Source organism: Vipera ursinii, assembly GCF_947247035.1.
Source record: "Vipera ursinii genome assembly, chromosome: 10".
NCBI classification, from domain to species: Eukaryota; Metazoa; Chordata; class Lepidosauria; order Squamata; family Viperidae; genus Vipera; species Vipera ursinii.
Window position 1 is genome coordinate 2,271,737 of NC_139520.1, and position 21,529 is coordinate 2,293,265.

Sequence of the window (21,529 nt, forward strand, 5' to 3'; positions counted from 1 at the left end):
TAACAGAGTTGGAAGGGATCTTACAGATCTTCTAGTCCAGGGGTGTCAAACTCAATTTCATTGCGGTTGCCCTCAGGGGGCTGGGTGGGTGTGGCCTGGGTGGGCGTGGCTAGAGTGCGTATGGCCTACTGGGTGGGCATAGCCAGCTCTACCTCGTTCGCATCAAGTGTGCCTATGGGGGCCTGGGCAGGAGTGGGACAGATCTGAGGGTCTCTGGCAGAAGGAGGGTCTCTGGGCCAGGGCCAAGGCAGTGGGGCCGTTCCCCTCACTGTTTCCAGGATGGCTTCGCAGGCCACATGAAACCACTTCGCGGGCCGGATCTGGCCCCCGGGCCTTGTGTTTGACATGTCTGTTCTAGTCCAACCCTCTGCTCAACCAGGAGATCCTAGACCATTTCAGACAAATGGCTGTCCAATCGCCTTAAAAACTTCCAGCGATGGAGCACCCACAATTTCTGGAGGGAAGCCATTCACTAGTTAATTGTTCTGTCAGGAAATTTATCTATTTCCACCCCATACTACTTGTCTTGGTGAATAGTTTGCCTCCCACATCTTTGTGACAGCCTCTCAAATATTGAAACATTGCTATGTCACCCTTAATATCCTGTTTGTTAAACTAGACATAACCATTCCCTGCAACTGTTCATCACATTATACCTCCCAGCCCCCTAATAATCTTTGTTGTTCTTCTCTGTACCATTTCTAGTCTTAACATATTTTTTATATCGTGGTGACTAGAACTGGATGCAGTATTCCACGTCTGGTGTTACCAACCTAATATATAGGGGTGTTAACACTTTACATGATCTTGATCCCTCTATTGATGCAGTCTAGGAGTGCATTTGCATTCTTGGCAATTGTGGCACCCTACTGGCCCATTCTTACGTGGCTGTCCACTAGGACTCTAAGATCACAGCCAGACATTACCTGTTCTATACCTGTGCATTCGGTTTTTCTTACCTAAGTGTAAAGTTTACTTTTTACACCACTGAATTGTATTTTGTTAGCTAGACCCCAGTGTTCATGTCTGTCAACATCCTTCTGGACCTTAAGCCTATCTTCTAAAGTGTTGGCTAATCATCCTATCTTGCTGTCACATGCAAATTTGATGAGTTCTCTTCTAGCCCCTCATCTAAATCATTTATGAAGATGTTGAAGAATACTGGGCTCAAGACAAAATCTTGGGGCACCCCAATGCATACGTGCACCTTCCATAGAGGTGCAGTTGTATTGAGGTCATGTTAAGTTTGGTTTCTCAGCCAGTTAATCCATCTTGTGGTACTGTCCATTCCACATTTTACTATCTTAACAAGAAATAGGTTGTGGCTTACTTTTATCAAATGTCTATACTATGTCCACAGCATTTTGTTGGTCTGCTAATGTAGCCACTTTGTCAAAGAATGAAATGAGATTTGACAAACCCATGTTGACTTCTAATAACTTTGTTTACTTCTAGGTGTTCACAGATCGAGTGCTCTCTCTCTCTCTCTCTCTCTCTCTCTCTCTGAAGATGGGAACCACATCAGCATTTTTTCAGTAGTTCCCCAGTGCTCCAGGATCTGAATGATATGGTTCAGTGGTTCCAAGATCATGTCTGTGAGCTTCTTCAGAATTCTGGGACGTAATCCATTTGGTCCTGGTGATTTGAATTTGTCCAGGATGGATCGGTGCTATCTTAAAATTTTGTTGCCTATTTTGACTTGGATTCCTAGTCCATTTCTTACAGTTCTACTTTTGATAGATTGGGCTAATTTTTTTTGTCAGAACCTGATGAAATAAGCAGTTCTGCTTTCTCTCTGCTGCTTTTTGACTGACACTGTTTACTTTTGACATCTCCTGTTTTGTATTTGAGTTCCCCTTAATTTAAAATGCTTTGGATAAGGTGAACCAGTTGATTTCCAGAGATATTTTTCCTGATTATTATGTGCCCATCCCCTACCAGAAACCCTTCATGTAGGTATTGTAGACCATGAACTAAAAATCTGAAGTTCTCACATCATCACCACCTCCCAAGCCAGTGGTTTACTTCAAAAGTTCTGCCTTCCCTCAGTGGATGCCTACATTTCATTGGGAGCACAGAATACCACCGGTGTCCCCATCTTTTTGGCTTTCATGCCTAGCTGCTTCTAGTCTCTTGATATTGTTTCCAGGGACTTTATTGTATCATTCATCTCCACATGAAAGAGGAGAAAAGGGTACCATATTTTTCAGACCATAAGACTCACTTTTCCCCCCCAAAAAGTGGGGGGGGAAAATGAGGGTGCATCTTATGGTCTGAAGGTGATCCGTATGGCCAGCCCCAACCTCTGCAAGTGGAAAGCAAGGGAGATTCCCAGGAGCACGAATCGGCATGTGCTGTGAAACACCGATCTCGCACTCCTGCAATATCCCTCACTCACTTTCAGCTTCCCTTGGTACAAGAGAAAGCAGGCTGAAACAGAACAAGGGAATTGCCAGGAATGCGAATTGGCCAATTTCGCGCTGCTGCAATCTCCCTCGCTCCGTTTCAGCCTGCTTTCTCTTGTAGCAAGGGAAGTTGAAACCGAGCGAGGGAGACTGCGGGAGCATGAGATTGGCCGATTCGCATTCCTGGCAATCTCCCTCGCTCCGTTTCAGCTTGCTTTCTGCAAGAGAAAGCCGGGCCGCAGGGCCACCTCCGCGGGTACTGCTCTTAATGCGGAGAGGGAAGGACAAAGAGGGAAGGAAGGAAGGAACAATGGGAGGGAGAGAGAGAAATAGAGAGAGGGAGAGAGGAGAAATAGGGAGGGAGAGAAGGAGAAAAAGGGAGAGAAATAGAGGGAGAGAAAGGGAGAGGAGAAAGAAAGGGAGGGAAATAAGAGGGAGAGAGAAAAAGGGAGAAATAGAGGGAAAGAGAAAAATAGGAAGAGAAAGGGAGAGAAAGAAAGGGAGGGGGAGAGAAAGAGAAGGAGAGAGAGAAATTAAATTAGTAACATGATTGTTAAGTGAATCTGGTTTCCCCACTAACTTTGTCAGGTTGCAAAAGGCAATCACATGACCCTGGAACAATGTGACCATCATAAATATGAATCGATTGCCAAGCATCCGAATGTAAATCACATGACCCTGGGGATGCTGCAACGGTCCTAGGTGTGAAAAATGGTCATAAGTCACTTTTTTCAGTGCTGTCGTAACTTTGAACAGTCACTAAGTGAATTGTTGTACGTCAAGGACTACCTGTATTTTTATCATTTTTTTCCTTTTTTGGGGGGGGGGTGTCAAGTTTTTGACACCTTGCTGGGCGGCTGGTGGTACTCGGACATTGCCTTGTCCTAAAAGTGGTACAATGGATGAAAAGGTTGAAGAGCCCTGTTTTAGTATACCGGTACCATTTGGTTCAGAATATTTTTTTTCTTGTTTTCCTGCTCTAAAAACTGGGTGCGTCTTATGGTCCCAAAAATACGGTAATCTGTGGATTTAGTTATTTGCATCATGGATCTTTGCTCCTGGGTGACAGCAAACCTCTCTAGTTAGATTGTTATCTTATATCGCCAACCCATGCCTTATTTTGTCTTAAAGAAGTCTGGTCTATTTTTCTTTTCCTATAATTGGTAGACTCAGTTATTGTGCCTTCTGTAGGTGTCTGCTTGCTTTCTTCCAAGGGGAGATTATGAAATTGAGGGTTAGCTCCAACAGGCTTGGACTAGACTGGACTACATTTTTTTCCTCCTTCTATTAGTGACAAGTTGCCATCTGTCTATCTCTAAAGGTTCATTTGCTGTGTCAGATTAATTGTTCCTTACCGTGTTCAGTTTGGCTGCAGGCTTCTTCCTTTACTTGGGCTTTCTCATTTTGTTGTTTGAATCTCAAAGTAGCTATACCTGTCTCTAGACTTTGCTTTTCTCCTCTAGATCAGGGGTGTCAAACTGCTGGCCCGCGGGCTGGACACATCACGCAAAAGCCGTGCCAACCCCATTGCCAGCAATGGCAAAACTGTCCTGATATGTTACGTGACATCGCGAGTTTGACATGTCTGCTCTAGATCTTTGTTTCAGGTTTTTCAGTTAGTTTACATTTTGTAGAGATATAATTTGGATTCTGTATGATTGATGGGGGGCCCAGTGGAAGGAGAAGAAAGGAGAGGGTGAGGGGAACCTTACTGGGAAGCAAGTAAGCAGGAGAGAAGATGAAAGGAGGTGATCCCAAGGAAAAAGGAAGCTAAAGCAAGTGCTCAGTGTGCAGATGAACAAGGCTAGAAAGCAGAATAGTTGATCTTTAGCACATTGGGAGATCCAGACTATTGTGTGAAGCTGCACCAGATTTCTTTTGCCAGGGCATGTTATAGTAGCTATGTTTTACAAAGTGTTGTGTGAATTCGGTTACAGGGTGGCTGAATTCTTAACTTTTCCCCCAGTTCTGCTGCTGCTCAAATTCCCTGGGCTGCACATTTCGACAAGCTGTCCTGCAGCCCCAGGATATTTACAGAATCCAGATTGGCCTGCCAGCTCCAAAAGGCTGAAGCCTCCAAGGACACGACAGGCCTTGTGAATAAGAAACATATTCAAGCCACTTTTAACTTGGTAACAGCCTAAATTGCATGATGAATGGTTGAGGGAGATAGGTATGTCTAGCCTATCATACATGATAAGGATTGGGGGCAGATGATAACTGTCTTTTGGTATTGAGGGCCTGTCTCAAGGATGAAATTTACTGACAGTGGGAACAATTAATGGAATAGCTTGTCTCCCAGAGTTGTCGATGCTCCATCACTAGAAGTTTTAAAAAACAGACCTATTTGACTGGAAGGTGTAAGGCTTTTGTTAATTATTACAAGCATCTTCCTCTATTCAAATAGCATATTTTAGAACCACATTTATTACCAACTCAAGTGAAAAAATTCAAATGGCCTTTTTGCTAAGGAACATTTTTTTTACTCCGACGTAGACAGATGACAAGTAAAAGACCTTTTTTCATCAAGAAGTCGGCCTCCACCAGACCTTGAAGATGCTCAGAGAGAGACACACACACAGAGGCACTAAGATCGTCCCGACAAGCACTGGTTCACCACCTGGAGCAAGTGCATGTTCTCTAAGGCAGCCGCTACTCTCTCTTTGTCAGCAAGTTGCTTGTTTACTGTGGAAGAGCAGTCCAAGGATGGTTTTAGTTAGATTGTTGCCATGTTTAGTAGAAGAGGTGGGTCATTTCTCCCACCCTGCCAAGCTAAGGACAACTAGCAAACAAGCAGTTTATGAGATCCCCATTTCCCCCCAAAAGCAGCAAAATGTTTACCGACTTATATTTTAACACTTGAACAATACAAATGTGTGCATTTTGCCTCAGACAGGCTCAAATATATGACTCTTATTTTTGCAAAACAAAGATACAATGTGAAGGTAGAACATGAATGAAAACAGATTCATATTAAAAGGTTTAAAGTAACTAAATGGGCATTTCTAAAGAACCAAGAATCCCAAGAACAAAGCAAAACCGCTTGGAAATGAATCTGCCCCGACAGCAGAGGATGGCAAGACGGTTCCTGTCTGGCAGCTCTTCGGCAACAAGACAAGTTGGGATGTGCAGCTTTTGGACCCGAAGAGCAAAAGCCCTTTCAGAGGAAACCTAGTGCTCCTGCCGCCCATTTTTCCTGCTCTCACACAGAGGGCGGGGGGGGGGGGGGAGACCAGAAAAAGGCACTTTTTACAATGGGCAATAAGTGCATCTGAATTCTCTCTGAAGTACCTTTTCTGTTTTGCATCTGAGCAGCTGAATATCCTCAACTCAACCTTGTCAAGAGGTGTACTGAACAGGAAACATAAAAATAAAACATTACCTGCATGCTCAGAAGCATGCGTCCCAGGTGTTATGTGGACATCCACCTGAAAAGGAGACAGGCAGTTCAAGTTACCCAGAGCACTGATAGTGTTACCTAGTTTGGGTCATGAAACATCTGCAAGAAAACAAGCAAGCCCAGAGAGCACCAAAGGACCTCTCACCAAATTTGTGCATCCTCCTGAAAGGGATGTAACAACCCTTTCATTGCAATAATTCCCTTAGTTTTAATTTTCAGAAAAAAAACATTTCTGATTTTTCAGGTGAAGTATTACCCATGGCTCAGCTTCATTCAGTTCTCCTTGGATGGGAGGGAGAGGCAAGGAAATAGGATAGGGACCTATCTTGACCTTCAATGGCTTTCAATATCATTAGCCATGGTTTCCTTCTGACCTGGCCCCAGTGGTGAGGAGTGGGCTGTACTGTCTTGTGCTGGTTCTTCCTTCCTCCTGGACTGGTTCCAGTTGGTGTGGATAAGAAAGCTTCTGCTCTCAGCCTCTGTTCTGCAAGGTGTCACAGCATCCAGTCCTTTCTGCTGTCTTGTTTAACAGCTACATAAAGCTGCTGGGTGGTTATCCAATGGCACGGGGTAAGTTATCACTACGCTGATGACACAGCTAAGCAATGCTTGGATGTTCTGTCTCAGAGCCTGGAGGCGGTCAGGGTTTGGATGGGGAATAACGGGCTCAGCCCAAGAGTGTTGGGCCCCTGGCTCTTGGGACTTTCCATCTCTTGTTCAAATGGGATCTGGGCACAATCTGGGGGTCCCTCTGGACTCATACTTCTGTTCAAAGAACAGGTGGCAGCAGCCATGGCCTTTGGACAACTGCGTGTCGTGCACCAATTCCATTCATTCCTCAACCTGCTCACAGTAGTCATGCTTTATTCACTCTACAATGGGACTACCTCCGAAAAGGATTTGAGAGCTTCAAAATGCTGTTTGGGCAGTTGTGCATGTTCCACAATCTATACCTCTGCTCCACTAGCTGCACTGGTAGCCATTGGCAGAATAGGCTACTACCTATTTTCTTCTTTTGCTGGATGATGATAGAGCATGAGCACTGAGGAGTTTTCAGAGGCCTTTAACTGCCTTAGTCTACCAACAAAAAGCACCGTTGAGAGATCTACGTGAGATCCAAAAGAAAAAAGGACCCGATTTCTTGCTGATGTACTCTAAACTGTTGAATTAGAGTTTGACAGCAAGCATGAGGTAGGAAAAAAGTGGCAGTAAACCTGGCCGTTTTGAATACCAGCAAGCGGCCCACCGCTCTTTCTGAGAGGACCCGCGGGCCAGAAGTTCCCAGGAGGAAGAGCTTGTGGGTGGGAACGGAGAGGCTGGAACAAAGTTCCCAATCCCACCCACCCCCTCCGGGGCCCGGGTGGGGCTCCAACGGCTGCTGTCCTGCAAGGATCTGCGCGCCGGGGCTCCTCTGTCCCCGCGAAGGCGGCAGGCAGGAAAGTCCGGGGGCTGCCCTGGCCCTCCCTCCCTCCCCGCCGTCGCTCACCTTGAACCTCTCCGGGAGGGACCGGATCAGCTTCACTTTAATGGAGAGGCCGATGAGGGTCGCCATGCTGCAGTGCGGGATCGTGGGCGTGAACTCCACCGACACGGCGCTCTCGGCGTCGCTCACCTGCCAGGGGGCACAAGGGGGGCTGAGAGGCGGCGCCGGGCGGGGGGGCCGCGGACCCCTCACGCGCTCGGCCTCCGCACCTGCACGCGGAGCTGCTCCACCACGTTCAGCTCCTCCAGGGTCAGCGGGTGCTCGGGGTCGTGGATGCCGCGGATGAGATGTGCTCAGTCAAGGAAGGGTGGCGGGCCGGGCGCGCCAGGGACCCCGAGCCCCCCCCCCCGCCTTCGCCAAAGGATATCGAAGATCTCGCGGTCGTCGATGGCGTCGGGCAGCCCCTCATCCTGCTCGCGCGCCGTGGTGGGCCGCTCGCCCTGGCGCCGGTAGACCAGGGGGTTGGCGTTCTCCAAGCCGCCGCCGCCGCCGCCGGGCGGGCCCACCATGAGGACTGCAGGCCGGGCGCCCAGCTGCCGTGAGGACTACTTCCGGCGTAGGAGAGCTCGTGCCGACGCATCGCTTCCGGGAGAGGCCCGAGGGCGCAAAAGCCGGCTCATCTTCCGACGCCTGCGCAGTACTTCTTCCGTGGGCCATCGGCCGCCCGTCCGGAAGTGACGGATTTCTTAGGTAGCGGAAGCAGAAAACTCCGTGCGTTTGGCTCGGCTGGGAGGAAACCGAGCCCCCGTGCTTGGGTTCCGGGTTGCTTCCCGGTAAAGCTCCCAGTCGGGTAGTCCTCCCGCCCGGCGAGGCCGTCTCGGCCGCTTTCCTCGCGCCGAGGGCAAAGGCCGGTCTCAGCCGTGAAAGGCTTTTCCTGCGTCCACGTCTAATTCGTTTATTTCCCCTGCTCGGTAACGCTGAAGCTGGGTCTGAGGTTCTTTCTGGAGGGATTCCGTCCCGAGGAAGCGGCCGCTCTCTTCGCCGCAGAGCAGCGTTCCTCGCGGGACAGCTTTACCCTGCGACTTGGGTCCTCTTGGACGGCCGCTCCTTTCCTCCGGTCGGGAAAGGGCCGCAGGGCCGGGTTTTCTCCTTCCCATCAGGCGGCCTGCAGAAAGAACCGGAGGCCGGCGCCTTCTAAAGCCGCCTGGCCCTTGAACCAGCCTCTTCCTTTGTTGTTGTTGTTGTTGTTAGTTGCGAAGTCGTGTCCGACCCATCGCGACCCTATGGACAATGTTCCTCCAGGCCTTCCTGTCCTCTACCATCTTCTGGAGTCCATTTAAGCTCACGCCTACTGCTTCAGTGACTCCATCCAGCCACCTCATTCTCTGTCGTCCCCTTCTTCTATTGCCCTCAATCTTTCCCAGCATTAGGCTCTTCCCCAGTGAGTCCTTCCTTCTCATCAGGTGGCCAAAGTCTTTGAGTTTTAGCTTCAGGATCTGGCCTTCTAAAGAGCAGTCAGGGTTGATCTCCTCTAGGACTGACCGGTTTGATCGCCTTGCAGTCCAAGGGACTCACAGGAGTCTTCTCCAGCACCATAGTTCAAAGGCTTCAATTCTTTGGCGCTCAGCCTTTTTTATGGTCCAGCTTTCACTGCCATACATTGCAACTGGGAAGACCACAGCCTTGACTATATGCACTTTTGTTGGCAGGGTGATGTCTCTGCTTTTTAGTGTGCTGTCTAGATTTGCCATGGCTTTCCTCCCGAGGAGCAAGCGTCTTTTAATTTCTTGGCTACAGTCCCCGTCTGCAGTGATCTTGGAGCCCAGGAAAATGAAATCTGTCACTACCTCCATTTCTTCCCCATCTATTTGCCAGGAATTGAGAGGGCCGGATGCCATGATCTTGGTTTTCTTAATGTTTAGTTTCAACCCAAGTTTTGCACTCTCCTTCTTCACTCGCAACAAGAGGCTCTTTAGTTCCTCTTCACTTTCTGCCATTAGAGTGGTATCATCTGCATATCTTAGGTTGTTGATGTTTCTTCCGGCAATCCTAATTCCAACTTTTGATTCATCTAGCCCTGCCTTTCTCATGATGTGCTCTGCATATAAGTTAAATAGGCAAGGCGACAGTATACAGCCTTGCCGGACTCCTTTCCCAATTTTGAACCAATCAGTGGTTCCGTGTCCAGTTCTCACTGTTGCTTCTTGGCCCGCATATAGGTTTGTCAAGAGACAAATAAGATGGTCTGGTACTCCCATCTCTTTAAGAACTTGCCACAGTTTGTTATGATCCACACAATCAAAGGCTTTAGCATAGTCAATGAAGCAGAAGTAGATGTTTTTCTGGAACTCTTTAGCTTTCTCCATGATCCAGCGTATGTTGGCAATTTGATCTCTAGTTCCTCTGCCTCTTCGAAATCCTGCCTGTACTTCTGGTAGTTCTCGATCCACATACTGCTGGAGTCTAGTTTGTAGAATTTTAAGCATAACTTTACTAGCATGAGAAATGAGTGCAATGGTGCGATAGTTTGAACATTCTTTGGCACTGCCTTTCTTTGGAATTGGAATGTAAACTGATCTTTTCCAATCCTGTGGCCACTGTTGAGTTTTCCAAATTTGCTGGCAAATTGAGTGTAGCACTTTTACTGCATCGTCTTTTAAGATTTTGAATAGGTCAGCTGGAATACTGTCACCTCCACTAGCTTTGTTGTTGCTCAGCTTTTCTAAGGCCCACTTCACTTCACATTCTAGGATGTCTGGCTCGAGGTCAGTGACCACCTCATTGTGATTATCAGGGACGTTAAGCTCATTCTCATTCTGGAGGAGCCTTGGTGGAGCAGTGGGCTAATGCCTCCTTAAGTAACACCAGCTGCCTGCAATTAGTGCAGGTTCGCATCCCACCAGGCTCAAGGTTGACTCAGCCTTCCATCCTTCCCAGGTAGGTAAAATGAGGACCCAGATTGTTGGGGGCAATTAAGCTGACTTTGTAATAATGCCGCTTGGGGTGTGTGTGAAAGCCCTAATAAGCAGGCATATACATAGAATGAAGGCTACTGCTAAGCTTGTAAGCCGCCCTGAGTCTTCGGAGAAGGGCGGGATATAAATGGAATTAAAATAAAATAAATAAAATAAATAAAATTCTTGTATAGTTCTTCTGTGTAATTTTGCCGCCTCTTCCTTAGAGCCTCCTAAACAAGCCAGGAGTCCCTGCTCTCTCAACCCAAAGCAACCTCTGTACACGTGTGCCTTTCTCTCCGTACGAACCACCCCAAGTACGTCCATTGCATTCCCGGGTGTCTCCGCCACCCCCAGGGTTGGGGAGTTTGGGGGTTCTGCGCAGCTGCTCCTAAGGCTGCCCTTTCGGGAGAGAAGCTGGTAGCTGTTGCTGGGGTCTGTTGAATCCACTCGCTCGGCTTGGGAGCCGCAGCCCCCGGGCCTCCCCTGGGTCCGTTTTGGTCTTGACTTTTTTTTTATCCCATTTATATCCCGCCCTTCTCTGAAGACTCAGGGCGGCTTACAATCTAAGAAGCACAAATCAATGTGCTTAGCAATAGCTTTCATTCTATGTATATGCCTGCTTATTAGGGCTTTCGCCCCCCCCAAGCAGCATTATTACAAATTCAGCTTATTGCCCCCAACAATCTGGGTCCTCATTTTACCTACCTCAGAAGGATGGAAGGCTGAGTCAACCTTGAGCCTGGTGGGGTGCGAACCTGCACTAATTGCAGGCAGCTGGTGTTACTTAAGGAGGCATTAGCCCACTGCTCCACCAAGGCTTTCCACATCCTCCCCAGTTCCTCCTTCAGGTCCTGCTACTTCTCCAGTTTCTTATCCTGCTTCTCCTTGATGTTGCCTCACTTGGCATCACTATGGCCGTTCCATTGCTGACTTCTGGTCCTTGTCTGATGTAGGGTTGACTGGCCGGTAGCTGCCCACTGGTCTGGATCGGGTAGTCCCACAGGATCTTATCTCTCTTTTATTTTCCACAACCTTCAATGGGAACTCCCATTTAAAGCCAGAAGGGTCTAGCCTGTATTCTGTGCAGACGTCTCTATACACAAGGCAGTTACTTGGTTGTCCCTTTCAGTGTCTACTGTTCTTGCCTACATCAAACATGCTGCCTCTATGTGTTGGGCTGTTTCTGAGGCCTCTGCATAGTCTGGCCTTGGGTCCTGCCTTCTCTGGAGGACCTCTGCTTCTCTCGATCTGATGCTTAATACCTGTGTGATAGCAGGTGTGTTACATGTTTCAGATTTTTATGTATATGCAACATATTGCTCTTGAAACATTTTCTTCAACTGCTTTAATTTTGAAGGAAATTTAACCCTGGGGTGCCTTGTTCTCCCATTCTGGATGAGAGAGTTCCCAAAGCTTCTCCTGATCTTCATCCACTCTTCCATAGTGATGTGTTAGACTAGAAGCTTTACAGTTGTTTTTTTTCAGTAGATAGCATAGCTAGGTTTGTCACATCTGGTGTTTCAAGATTACATGACTTTATCTATTTTCTGGGCTGTCAGCCAAGTCTCTTTTAGACAATAACAAGTTGAAGTATCAGGTTTAGCCACAAGATGTTGCCCCTACCATTTGAAGTTTTCCTTTGTTATTTTAATCTTTTCACTTTTGCTTCAATTTTATAAGGAAAAAACCCAGCTCTTCAGTAAAAGTAGAAAATAAAGAATAGAAAATAGAAAATCTTTTAGTCCACAAACTTTAGGACAGGACTTTTCAACCAGTGGTATGGGTACCACCTGTGGTACATTGGCACCTGGCAGGTGGTATGTGACCATCCTAGCAAAGTGGTAGCGGGGGAGGGGAATGAGCTGAACTGGTGGCAGCACTGCACAAGCCAGAATGAGAGACGCTGGAGTTGCAGGGCTGTCAGGGCTCAGCAGAAGCACCAGGATCAGCGCCAGGCTCCAGCTGGAGCTCATCACTGATCCCGGTGCTTCTGCTGAGCCCAGAAGTGCTGATCAGCTGGAATGTTGCAGCATCTCCAGGGTCTTGTGATTTACATTCAGATGCTTGGCAACCTATTCATATTTATGACGGTCACAGTGTCCCAGGGTCATGTGAAGTGACCAAAACCTGCTGCAACCACCCAGCAGACGGGGGGGGGGGATAAAAACCAAACACCCACCCCACCCCCACTGCCAATGCTCAACAGAAATGCTCACAACAATGAAAACCTCGGACAGGAGGAAGAGCGCTGCCGGGCAGGCAGGTGTCTTGCTCAGATATGGCTTGCGGGGCACTTTTTTCAATGCCATTGTAACTTTGAACAGTCACTAAGTGAACTGTTGTAAGTCGAGGACTACCTGTATTTCATCACTTTTTTCTTTTTCTTTTTTTTTTGTGGTCATCACGTTTTTGACACCTTACTAGGCAACTGGTGGTACTCGGATGTTGCCATATCCTAAAAGTGGTACAATGGGTGAAAAGGTTGAAAAGCCCTGCTTTAGGAAATAAAATTCTGATTGAGATACAGTTATTTTTTCAACGTTTTAAAACTCCCCTGGGTAATCATTTGCCGCTCTTTCTAGAGGGAGCGCTAAAATCTCCCTTCCCTCTTCATGGGGAGAAATGCTTTAGCAGCTTATGTAGGTCAAAAAGAATAATTGGGATTTAAGAGAGGTAGATCTCACCCAGTCTCTTCCACGCTGCTTTAAAGTTGCCTGGTGGTAAGTGTGACTTCAGCTGTCCACAGCCTAGTGATGGGCCATCTTGTAATGGCCGGTCTTTCTTCCACCGGTTTGGAAGCTTGTGCCAGCTCTAGCGGGAGAGCTACCGCTCTCCTGCAATCCAGCAGGAGCCCCTCCTTGCCCCTCCCTACAGGGTGACTTTTTACCCTTTTCAGAGTCCCCCAGCAATGCGAAACTAGATGAAGACAGAGCTCGTTTTCCAAGCATCCATGGCGGCTTTGTCGGCCAACCGGAAGTCCCCCAAAGCTTCTCATGCAGAATAACCACCAGTTGTGATTTGTCTACAAAGGTGTTATCTATTGGTAAACATTTTAAAGAGAATATAGCATTAAATAACAGTACAACAACCAACCTTAGAATTGACAGGATATTAAAGTGTTGGATAGTTTCTGCCTTTTAGGATCAATCAACAAAAATAATAAAATTATAAGCAGTGAAGAAATGCACAACAAACTAGCATTAGGTGTATAAGCTATGAAGGAATGGATATTAGATGCCACGATGTATCTATAGCTACAAAAATCAGAATAGGGAAAGCTGTGGTATTCCATGTAACACTATGAAAGGTGGACTTTGCCCTGGATAGCCAAAAAAACCCCAATTGATGGAACAAAGAACAAAACATTTTGGACTTCTCAATTAAGGCACAAATGACCAGGTCAAATTAGCATATTTCAGACATGAGAAAATTCAGCTCTCTAATGATGGCAAAGGTGCAAGGAAAAAGATGGTATGGATGATCAGCAACAATGTAAATGGATTACAGTATAGGAGTCATGAGTGCAGTGAAGATGTGGCAACACGTCCTTCTGGAGCAAATAGATGTCATTGCTAACAGTTGATACCAATTTGATGGCACATAATTGTCAGGCTTGTCCCAATTCAGGTTCTTAGGAAAGAAAGACCCTTGATTCCATTTGGTTGAAGTGATATGTTCTTTTACTAAGGTTAAGTGGTTGCAGTGAAAGAAAGGCTAGATTTGAAGATTCCCATGCAAAAGTTTACTCTTTTCCCCCTTCCCTGCCCTTCGCCCCTTGTGCAGTTCATCACTGTTCAATGGCATGCCATTTAGATGTTTGGGGAACAGATTGGATGTTTGGTGCCACACGATGCAATTTCACATTCCACTCTCAGGCCAGGTATCCCTGAAGACTGGTGTTATCCGGTTCTGGCATCTCTGCTTTCTTTGTCCCCTAGTGATAGCTAGGGTTGCCAGCTGCAAAACCAGAATGACTGGCCTGATGATTTCAGGTTTGGAGCTCTTATATTCTGGCAGCCTGGTAAGAGCATCAATTAAAAAGTTCTTCCCTCCTGTGAGGTACCACAACGCAAAGTTGAATTGGTTAAAATATGGACCCCAGTGGACCTATTAGGGGATAGTTTTCTGGATGTTTTCAGGGCCTCCAGGCTTTGTTTCCCTCTAGGAAGCATCTCTAGATCAAGAGTGCCCAGTGCACTGCATATGCCTCTTTCTTCCACACTGCCCACTGCGTTCTGTCTTAGTGAGATTTTAGAGACGGTGTCAATGCTGCAAACCTTGACATATTTTTGCACTGACAATATAAGAGACAGCCTGTTATGTTAATTGCTTTGCTTTGGGGGGAAATGTCAGCTGGATGTTTTGAGAAGATAAGAACAGCTCGCGTACAGAATGGGAAGTGAAACTTCACATGTAAAACTAATAGGATAATGTGATTTATGACATGTAGATAAGGGTGGGGATGTGTATGTTACAATGGGTTTGGGGGGAGGAGATTTCAGATTTTGGCATCCCTCCATGAGTGCCGATGTTTCATTTCATTATTAAGACTTTCTAGATAAACAATGCCTGCATTTTGTTTGAACTGTCTCATTTATCGGAACCATGACATCATGCCAGAATCTGATTTCTTTCAAACAACCTGCCATTATCTCTGGGCTTGAGAGAAGTTGACAAAGATTCAGGGGACAATTTTTATCATGGGCAAAGAGAATTGGCTTGGAGACAGAGACTTGGCAGCTGCCGACAGTGCAAAGCAAAATTTAACAGCATGCTGTGGGAAGATGAATTTTTGCAGAACTCCCATTTGGGGGCAGAATCCGAGCAGTTAGCAGAGATTAGCTGGTCGTCAGGCTGGAACCACTCCAGTGGAGACTGCACATGCCTTGAGACTGTACTGCCGGAGCCCGGAAAAGCAGAATGGTGGAGAGCTGCCAGACCATCTACCACTGAGAATCTGGGTGAGTGGAAAATCCTATCTGCAGACCAGACTGCCTGCTAGCCCCAGGAGTCCCCTGCCAAGCCCTCCAGACCCATAGAGACAGAGGACCCCAGCCTGGGGCCTCTGCAGCAATGGGAGGTTGGGAAGCCCCCACAAGTGAAAGGCCGACAACCTCTGAGCTTGCCCCAGCTAATAGGAGCCTTGCAACAGCTGGGGGTGGTGCAGAAGCCTGGAGATCAGGAGCTGGTGGGAGGACAACAGCAAGGGTGGCAGCAGCAGGACCCAAACGTGCAACCCCTGAACATACAGCAGGACCAGTGGGGCCAGCAGCAGTGGGGGCTCTGGCAGCCATTAAATCAACAACCAGAGTGGGGCCAGCAGCAACTGGAGACACAACAACAGCAGTGGGGGCCCCAGCAACCATTTAACCAACAGCCAGGGTGGGGCCGCAGCAATGGGGGCCCCAGCAACCAATGATGAGCCCATCCTTCAGAGCAACCTTCGATGGGGACCCAGAGAAACTGATTTTCTTCCTCAACCAAGTATGCTCTCATTTGAATCGCTGGGGTCATCTCTATCTGGACCCAGCTGCTATGGTAAATGTGATTGTGTCCAGCCTAGAGGGAGAAGCATCCGAATGGTTGAACAATTTATATAACAAGTAGACCCCTAAGTTGGAGGACCCCCACCTTTTCCTCCTGGGGCTGAAGGAAAGATTTGAGGACCCTTCCATTGCCCTCAAAGCGGAAGAACAAATCCATAAGATAAAGCAAGCTGGCTGGCCTGCCCTAGAGTACATGCGGGAGTTTTGAAAGATGGCTGGTCAGATAGAGAGATGGCCTGAGCAATCCATAATTCATCTTTTTAGAGAAGGGTTAGATGACTACCTTTCTAAGGCATCTATCTATCGAGCTATGCCTGACCAGCTGCATGAATGATACCAGGCAGTGGTGAAATTAGATGTTCAGCTTGCCTGCTATAAGAAGCCTCTCCTCACTGAAGCCAAACCGAGGTCAGAACAACCTGAATGGCAATCACCCCCACCAAAATCTCCAGCTACTGTGATGGCTGAAAGACCCAGGCCACCTGTAGGCCTGGCATTTAAGTGTTTCTGATGCAGACAGCAGGGTCATCAAGCAGCGAAATGCCCAGTCTCCTTCCCCTGACAGCAGAACAGACCAGGTCCAGTAGTAAGAAAGAAACCTGCACAGCGGCTAATGGGAGAGAAATCCAACTGGATGACGCAGGAACCTGTTGCCCAGGTCACATCCCCCATGCAGGAGGACACCGGAACTCAGGCTGAACCCACCCCTTCTACTCTCTTTTGACAGCAATGACGAAGGAAAGAACGACCCAATGGTGAGCACCCAATGGTGAGCACCTTTCTTGCTACCTGCCAAGCTCATAATCCCTAAGTCAGGTACGCAGGTAGATTTAAAGATGCCAATTGATTCTGGATGCTCCCGATGCATCATTAGCTTGCCATTTGCCATGAAACTGGGCATACGAGCAAAACTGCTCCCCAAACCTGTGAGGTTCGAGCAAGCTGATGCCTCCCTGATGGTAGGGACTTTACTCATGCAATTAATGGAGCCCCTATATCTAGAACTGACCATGGTTTTTAATTTGGTTTTTATTCTGTAAATTGTCCCGTATTTCTTATATTCATTGTTTAATTCTTTTTTAATTTTTATATTTTATGTCTCTTAATTTTTATTGTGAGCTGCCCTGAGTCCTTAGGGAGAAGGGCGGCATATAAATTGAATAAATCCTAATCCTAGAAATAGGTGAGCACTGGGAATTTATTCGCTTCCTGGTGGCTCCAAAAATGACTGAGGCTGTGATTCTAGGATTAGCCTGGTTGGACAAATGGAAACCATTTATCTGGTGGGAGAAAGGATTGTGAGACTACTCATAGGGCCCGATCCCCCCATTGATTCAACAGATGTTACAGGGGATTTTAGCCCACCCAATGAGCAAACACACATGGCTACCTCATGGCCACCAGGCGAGCCACTCATCCCCAGTGAGTACTGGGACCTAGTAGAGGCATTTAGTGAGAAAGAATGCAATACCTTTCCTCCTCACTGGCCCAATGATTGTTCCATTGAACTGTTAGGTAAAGGCAAAGGTTCCCCCGCACATGCGTGCTAGTTGTTTCCGACTCTAGGGGCCGGTGCTCATCTCTGTTTCAAAGCTGAAGAGCCAGCGCTTGTCCGAGGATGTCTTCGTGATCATGTGGCCGGCATATACTGGGGACCAAACTTCCACGACCAAGAATGTACGCTATGTCCCCCCCTTGAAATGGAGGAGATGCAGCGATATGTGGATAAAAACCTAGCGAGGGGATTCACTGAATGGGTCAAGTCTACTGTGGGAGCCCCTGTGTTGTTCAAAGAAAAAAAAGATGGGTCTCTTCGTCTCTGCATAGACTATAAGGGCCTAAATGCTGTGAGTGTGGAAAATAAATGCCCTCTCCCCCTCCTGAAAGAGTTACTAACCCTCCTGGCGAAGGGGAGTATCTTTACCAAGTTAGACCTGAGAGAAGCATATTACTGTGTGAGAATAAAGGAGGGGGATGAGTGGAAAACGGCCTTCAACTGCCCCTTGGGAAGCTACCAATTCAGTCATGCCATTTGGACTGCAGGGGCCCCCAGCCGTATTTATGCAATTGATTAATCAGGTCCTACCTGAACATTTATGCAAAGGGGTTCTGGTGTATCTTGATGACATTCTGATATACAGTACGAATATGACCGACCACATAAAACTGGTCAGAGAAGTGTTAAAGAAACTATTGAATGCCAAACTTTATGTCAAATTGTCGAAATGTGAATTTCACCAAACCTGATTAGATTATCTTGGTTATAGAATTTCCGACGAGGGCATCGAAATAGACCCAGCCAAAGTGAAAGCAATAATTGAATGGCAGCCCCCTAAAACTCACAAACAGCTCCAGAGCTTCCTAGGGTTTGCCAATTTCTACCATCAATTCATTCCATCTTTTGCTGAGATTGCTCTACCCCTTACAGAACTACTCAAAATGGGTAAGGGAGGGGGAAGACCACAACCTGGCCAACCACTAGCATGGACTATGAGTTGTCAGAAAGCTTTTGAGAATTTAAAAAGACTATTTGCAGCTGAACCGGTCCTAAAGCACCCCTGCCCCGGGGAGACCTTTGTAAAATTCAAGCAGATGCCAGCGATGTGGCAGTTGGAGCTGTGTTACTACAAAAGAATAAGAGTGGAGTCCTACAACCTTGTGCCTACACATCTAAGAAATTCACGGAAGGCGAGAGGATATGGACAGTCTGGGAGAAGGAGGCCTTCGCAATTAGGTGGGGGCTACTAAAATGGCGACACTATTTAGAAGGGAGTAAGGTGCCTTTTGAAGTATGGACAGATCACAAAAATTTAGAGGCACTAAAACTCCCCGCAAATTGTCCCCAAAGCAAGTGTGATGTGCTCAGTACTTTAACCATTTTAACTTTAAAGTACATACCAGGAAGGAAAAACTTCCTAGCTGATGCGCTGTCCCAACTGCTACAGTACAAAAGTGAACGTGAAGAGGTCTGTGAGGCAATTATCCCCAGTTCACAACCTGCAACACAACTCACACCTCGCAGAACCCCTAATCCTGATAACCCGGGAGTGAAGAAGATAAAATGAGAGCTCCTTACTGATCAATGGTTCAAAGATAATCAAAACTCCCTAACATGCAGGAATGGTTTGGCATTCAAGGGGGGAAATTGTATCCACCTGAAACCCTCTATCTCAGACATGTCAAACACAAGGCCCGGGGGCCGGATGCGGCCTGCAAAGTGGTTTCATGTGGCCCATGAAGCCATCCTGGAAACAGTGAGGGAACGGCCCCCGCTGCCTTGGCCCTGGCCCAGAGACCCTCCTTCTGCCAGAGACCCTCAGATCTGTCCCACTCCTGCCCAGGCCCCAATAGGCACCCTTGATGCGAACGATGTAGAGTTGGCCATGCCCACCCAGTAGGCCATACGCACTGTAGCCAAGCCCACCCAGTAGGCCATGCCCACCCTGGCCATACCCACCCGGCCCCCTGAGAGCAACTGCAATGCTGATGCGGCCCTCAATGAAATTGAGTTTGACACCCCTGCTCTATCTCAATGCTCTCAGACACAGCCATGATGTAAAACAGGCTGGACACCAGATATTTAAAAACTTTACACCTCATCCGCTGGCAAGTTTGGTAACCGGGACTAAAACGAGATGTGGAAAACTATGTCAAGAGTTGTACAGTATATGCCACCATGAAAAGAATTCCAGGGAAAACCCCTGGGCTACTGCAGTCAGTAGCTGACCCTTCTCAACCATGGGAAGAAATAACTATGGACTTTATTGTAGACCTACCCAACAGTAGAGGAAATACTGTCATCTGGACTGTGATAGATCTGTTTTTGAAGCAGGCTTACTTTATCACCTGTAAAGGACTCCCATATGCACAACAACTGACTAAATTGTTCTTAAAACATATCTACCGACTGCATGGCACCCCTAAGCAAATAATTTCAGATAGAGTAGTGCAGTGCACAGCGAAATTTTGGAGGAATTTCCTTAAATTAATTGGATCATCCCAGGGCTTATCATCTGCTTTTCATCCAGCTACCAATGGGGCTGCAGAATCCACTCACAAATTGGTGGAGCAATACCTTAGATGCTATGTTTCCTACCAACAGACAAACTGGACTGACCTCCTCCCTTTCGCCGAGGTGGCCTACAATAATTCTGTTCACAGCAGCACTGGCTACATGCCTGTCAAGAGTAGCCACAGGAAAAGAGTTCAGCCCGATGCCTGAGTATCCTCAGGTGCCCTCCGCTTCTCAGACACTTGATCAATGGGTGAGGGGGTGGGAAGAGGTTTGGAGAAACACAAAAACGGCATTAAAAAAGACTTCTAAGACTTATTAAAAACAGGCTGATAAAAAGAGGGCTCCCCAGAGAACATTCCAAGTGGGGGAAAAGGTTTATCTGTTAACTAAATATTTACATCTCAAATTATCCAGCAAGAAATTGGGACCGAAATTCTTGGGGCCTTTCCCCATTGTGAAAATCATCAACCCGGTCACAGTAAAATTGAAACTCCCCAGACTTTTGGGAAAAATTCACCTGGTGTTCCATTGTAGCTTACTGAAACCTTTTTGACCCTCCACTTTAAGACCTCCCCCTAAGAAAGCACCTGGACCCCTCATAGTAGCGGGTCAGATCCATTGTGAAGTGAAATGTATTCTTGACTCTAGAATCTTTAAGGGAAAATTGCAGTACCTAGTACAATGGAAACCATTTGGGTGAAATCTACTGATGTGAAATCTGACAGACTTATCAAAAAGTTTTATGAGAAACACCCCAACAAACCAAAAGCCAGCTCCTAACTTGTGTTTGTTTACATTACAGGATCTGTTCTTTTTCTAAGGGGGGCCAGATGTCAATGCTGCAAACATTGACATATTTTTGTACTGACAATATAAGAGACAGCCTGTTACTTTAATTTTATTTTTATTTTTTATTTTAATTCCATTTATATCCCGCCCTTCTCCGAAGACTCAGGGCGGCTTACAAGCTTAGCAGTAGCCTTCATTCTATGTATATGCCTGCTTATTAGGGCTTTCACACACCCCCCCAAGCGGCATTATTACAAAGTCAGCTTAATTGCCCCCAACAATCTGGGTCCTCATTTTACCTACCTCGGAAGGATGGAAGGCTGAGTCAACCTTGAATTGCTTCACTTTGGGGGGAAACATCAGATGTTTTGAGAAGATAAGAAAAGTCTGCATACAGAATGGGAAGTGAAACTTCATATATAAAACTAATTAGATAATGTGATTTATGCCATGTAGATAAGCGCAGGGATTGTGTGTGTTACAATGGGTTTGGGGGAGGAGATTTCAGATTCTGGCATCCCTCCATGAGTGCTGATGTTTCGTTTCATTATTAAGACTTTTTAGATAAACAATGCCTGCATTTTGTTTGAACTGTCTCATTTATTGGAACCATGACCCACGGTTGTAGAACCCTTTGCTTGTTTTTCTGTAACAGTATGACCCCCTTGGCTACATCGCTAGCGTCCACCTGAATAATGAAAGAAGCACTCGGATTGGGGTGTTTTAACACTGCCTTGGCCACAAACAAGCATTTAAGTTTTTCAAATCCCTTGAAGGGGATTACCTGAAAGTGAAAGCATCCCAAAGGGCAGTTAAAGCCAGTTTTCCACTCGTCCCCTTCCTTGAACCCCAGTTGTTGGGGGGTCTCCATGAAACTTCACCCTGAAAGGTGGGGTCTGCCAACTCTTCCCTCTGGTCGGGGGAGCCCCATCTGGGGCAGCAGCTCTGATAGTCCTCTTGGTGCTGCTCCTGTGGCTGTGGTAGTGGCGGCTTT

The 21,529-nt window shown here is 47.0% G+C and overlaps 1 protein-coding gene across 1 annotated transcript; it reads right to left on the reverse strand.

The window, feature by feature from the left end:
- Positions 1-4,865: 4,865 nt before the first annotated feature.
- Positions 4,866-7,905, reverse strand: CIAO2B (cytosolic iron-sulfur assembly component 2B). The gene is made up of 5 exons (XM_083370361.1): positions 7,654-7,905; positions 7,498-7,575; positions 7,292-7,417; positions 5,788-5,833; positions 4,866-5,090 (listed from the first exon to the last, which is right to left on the reverse strand). The coding sequence occupies exons 1-5, from the start codon at positions 7,795-7,797 to the stop codon at positions 4,993-4,995; spliced, it is 492 nt and encodes a 163-aa protein (XP_083226487.1). The 5' UTR covers positions 7,798-7,905; the 3' UTR covers positions 4,866-4,992.
- Between the last annotated feature and the right edge of the window lie 13,624 nt (positions 7,906-21,529).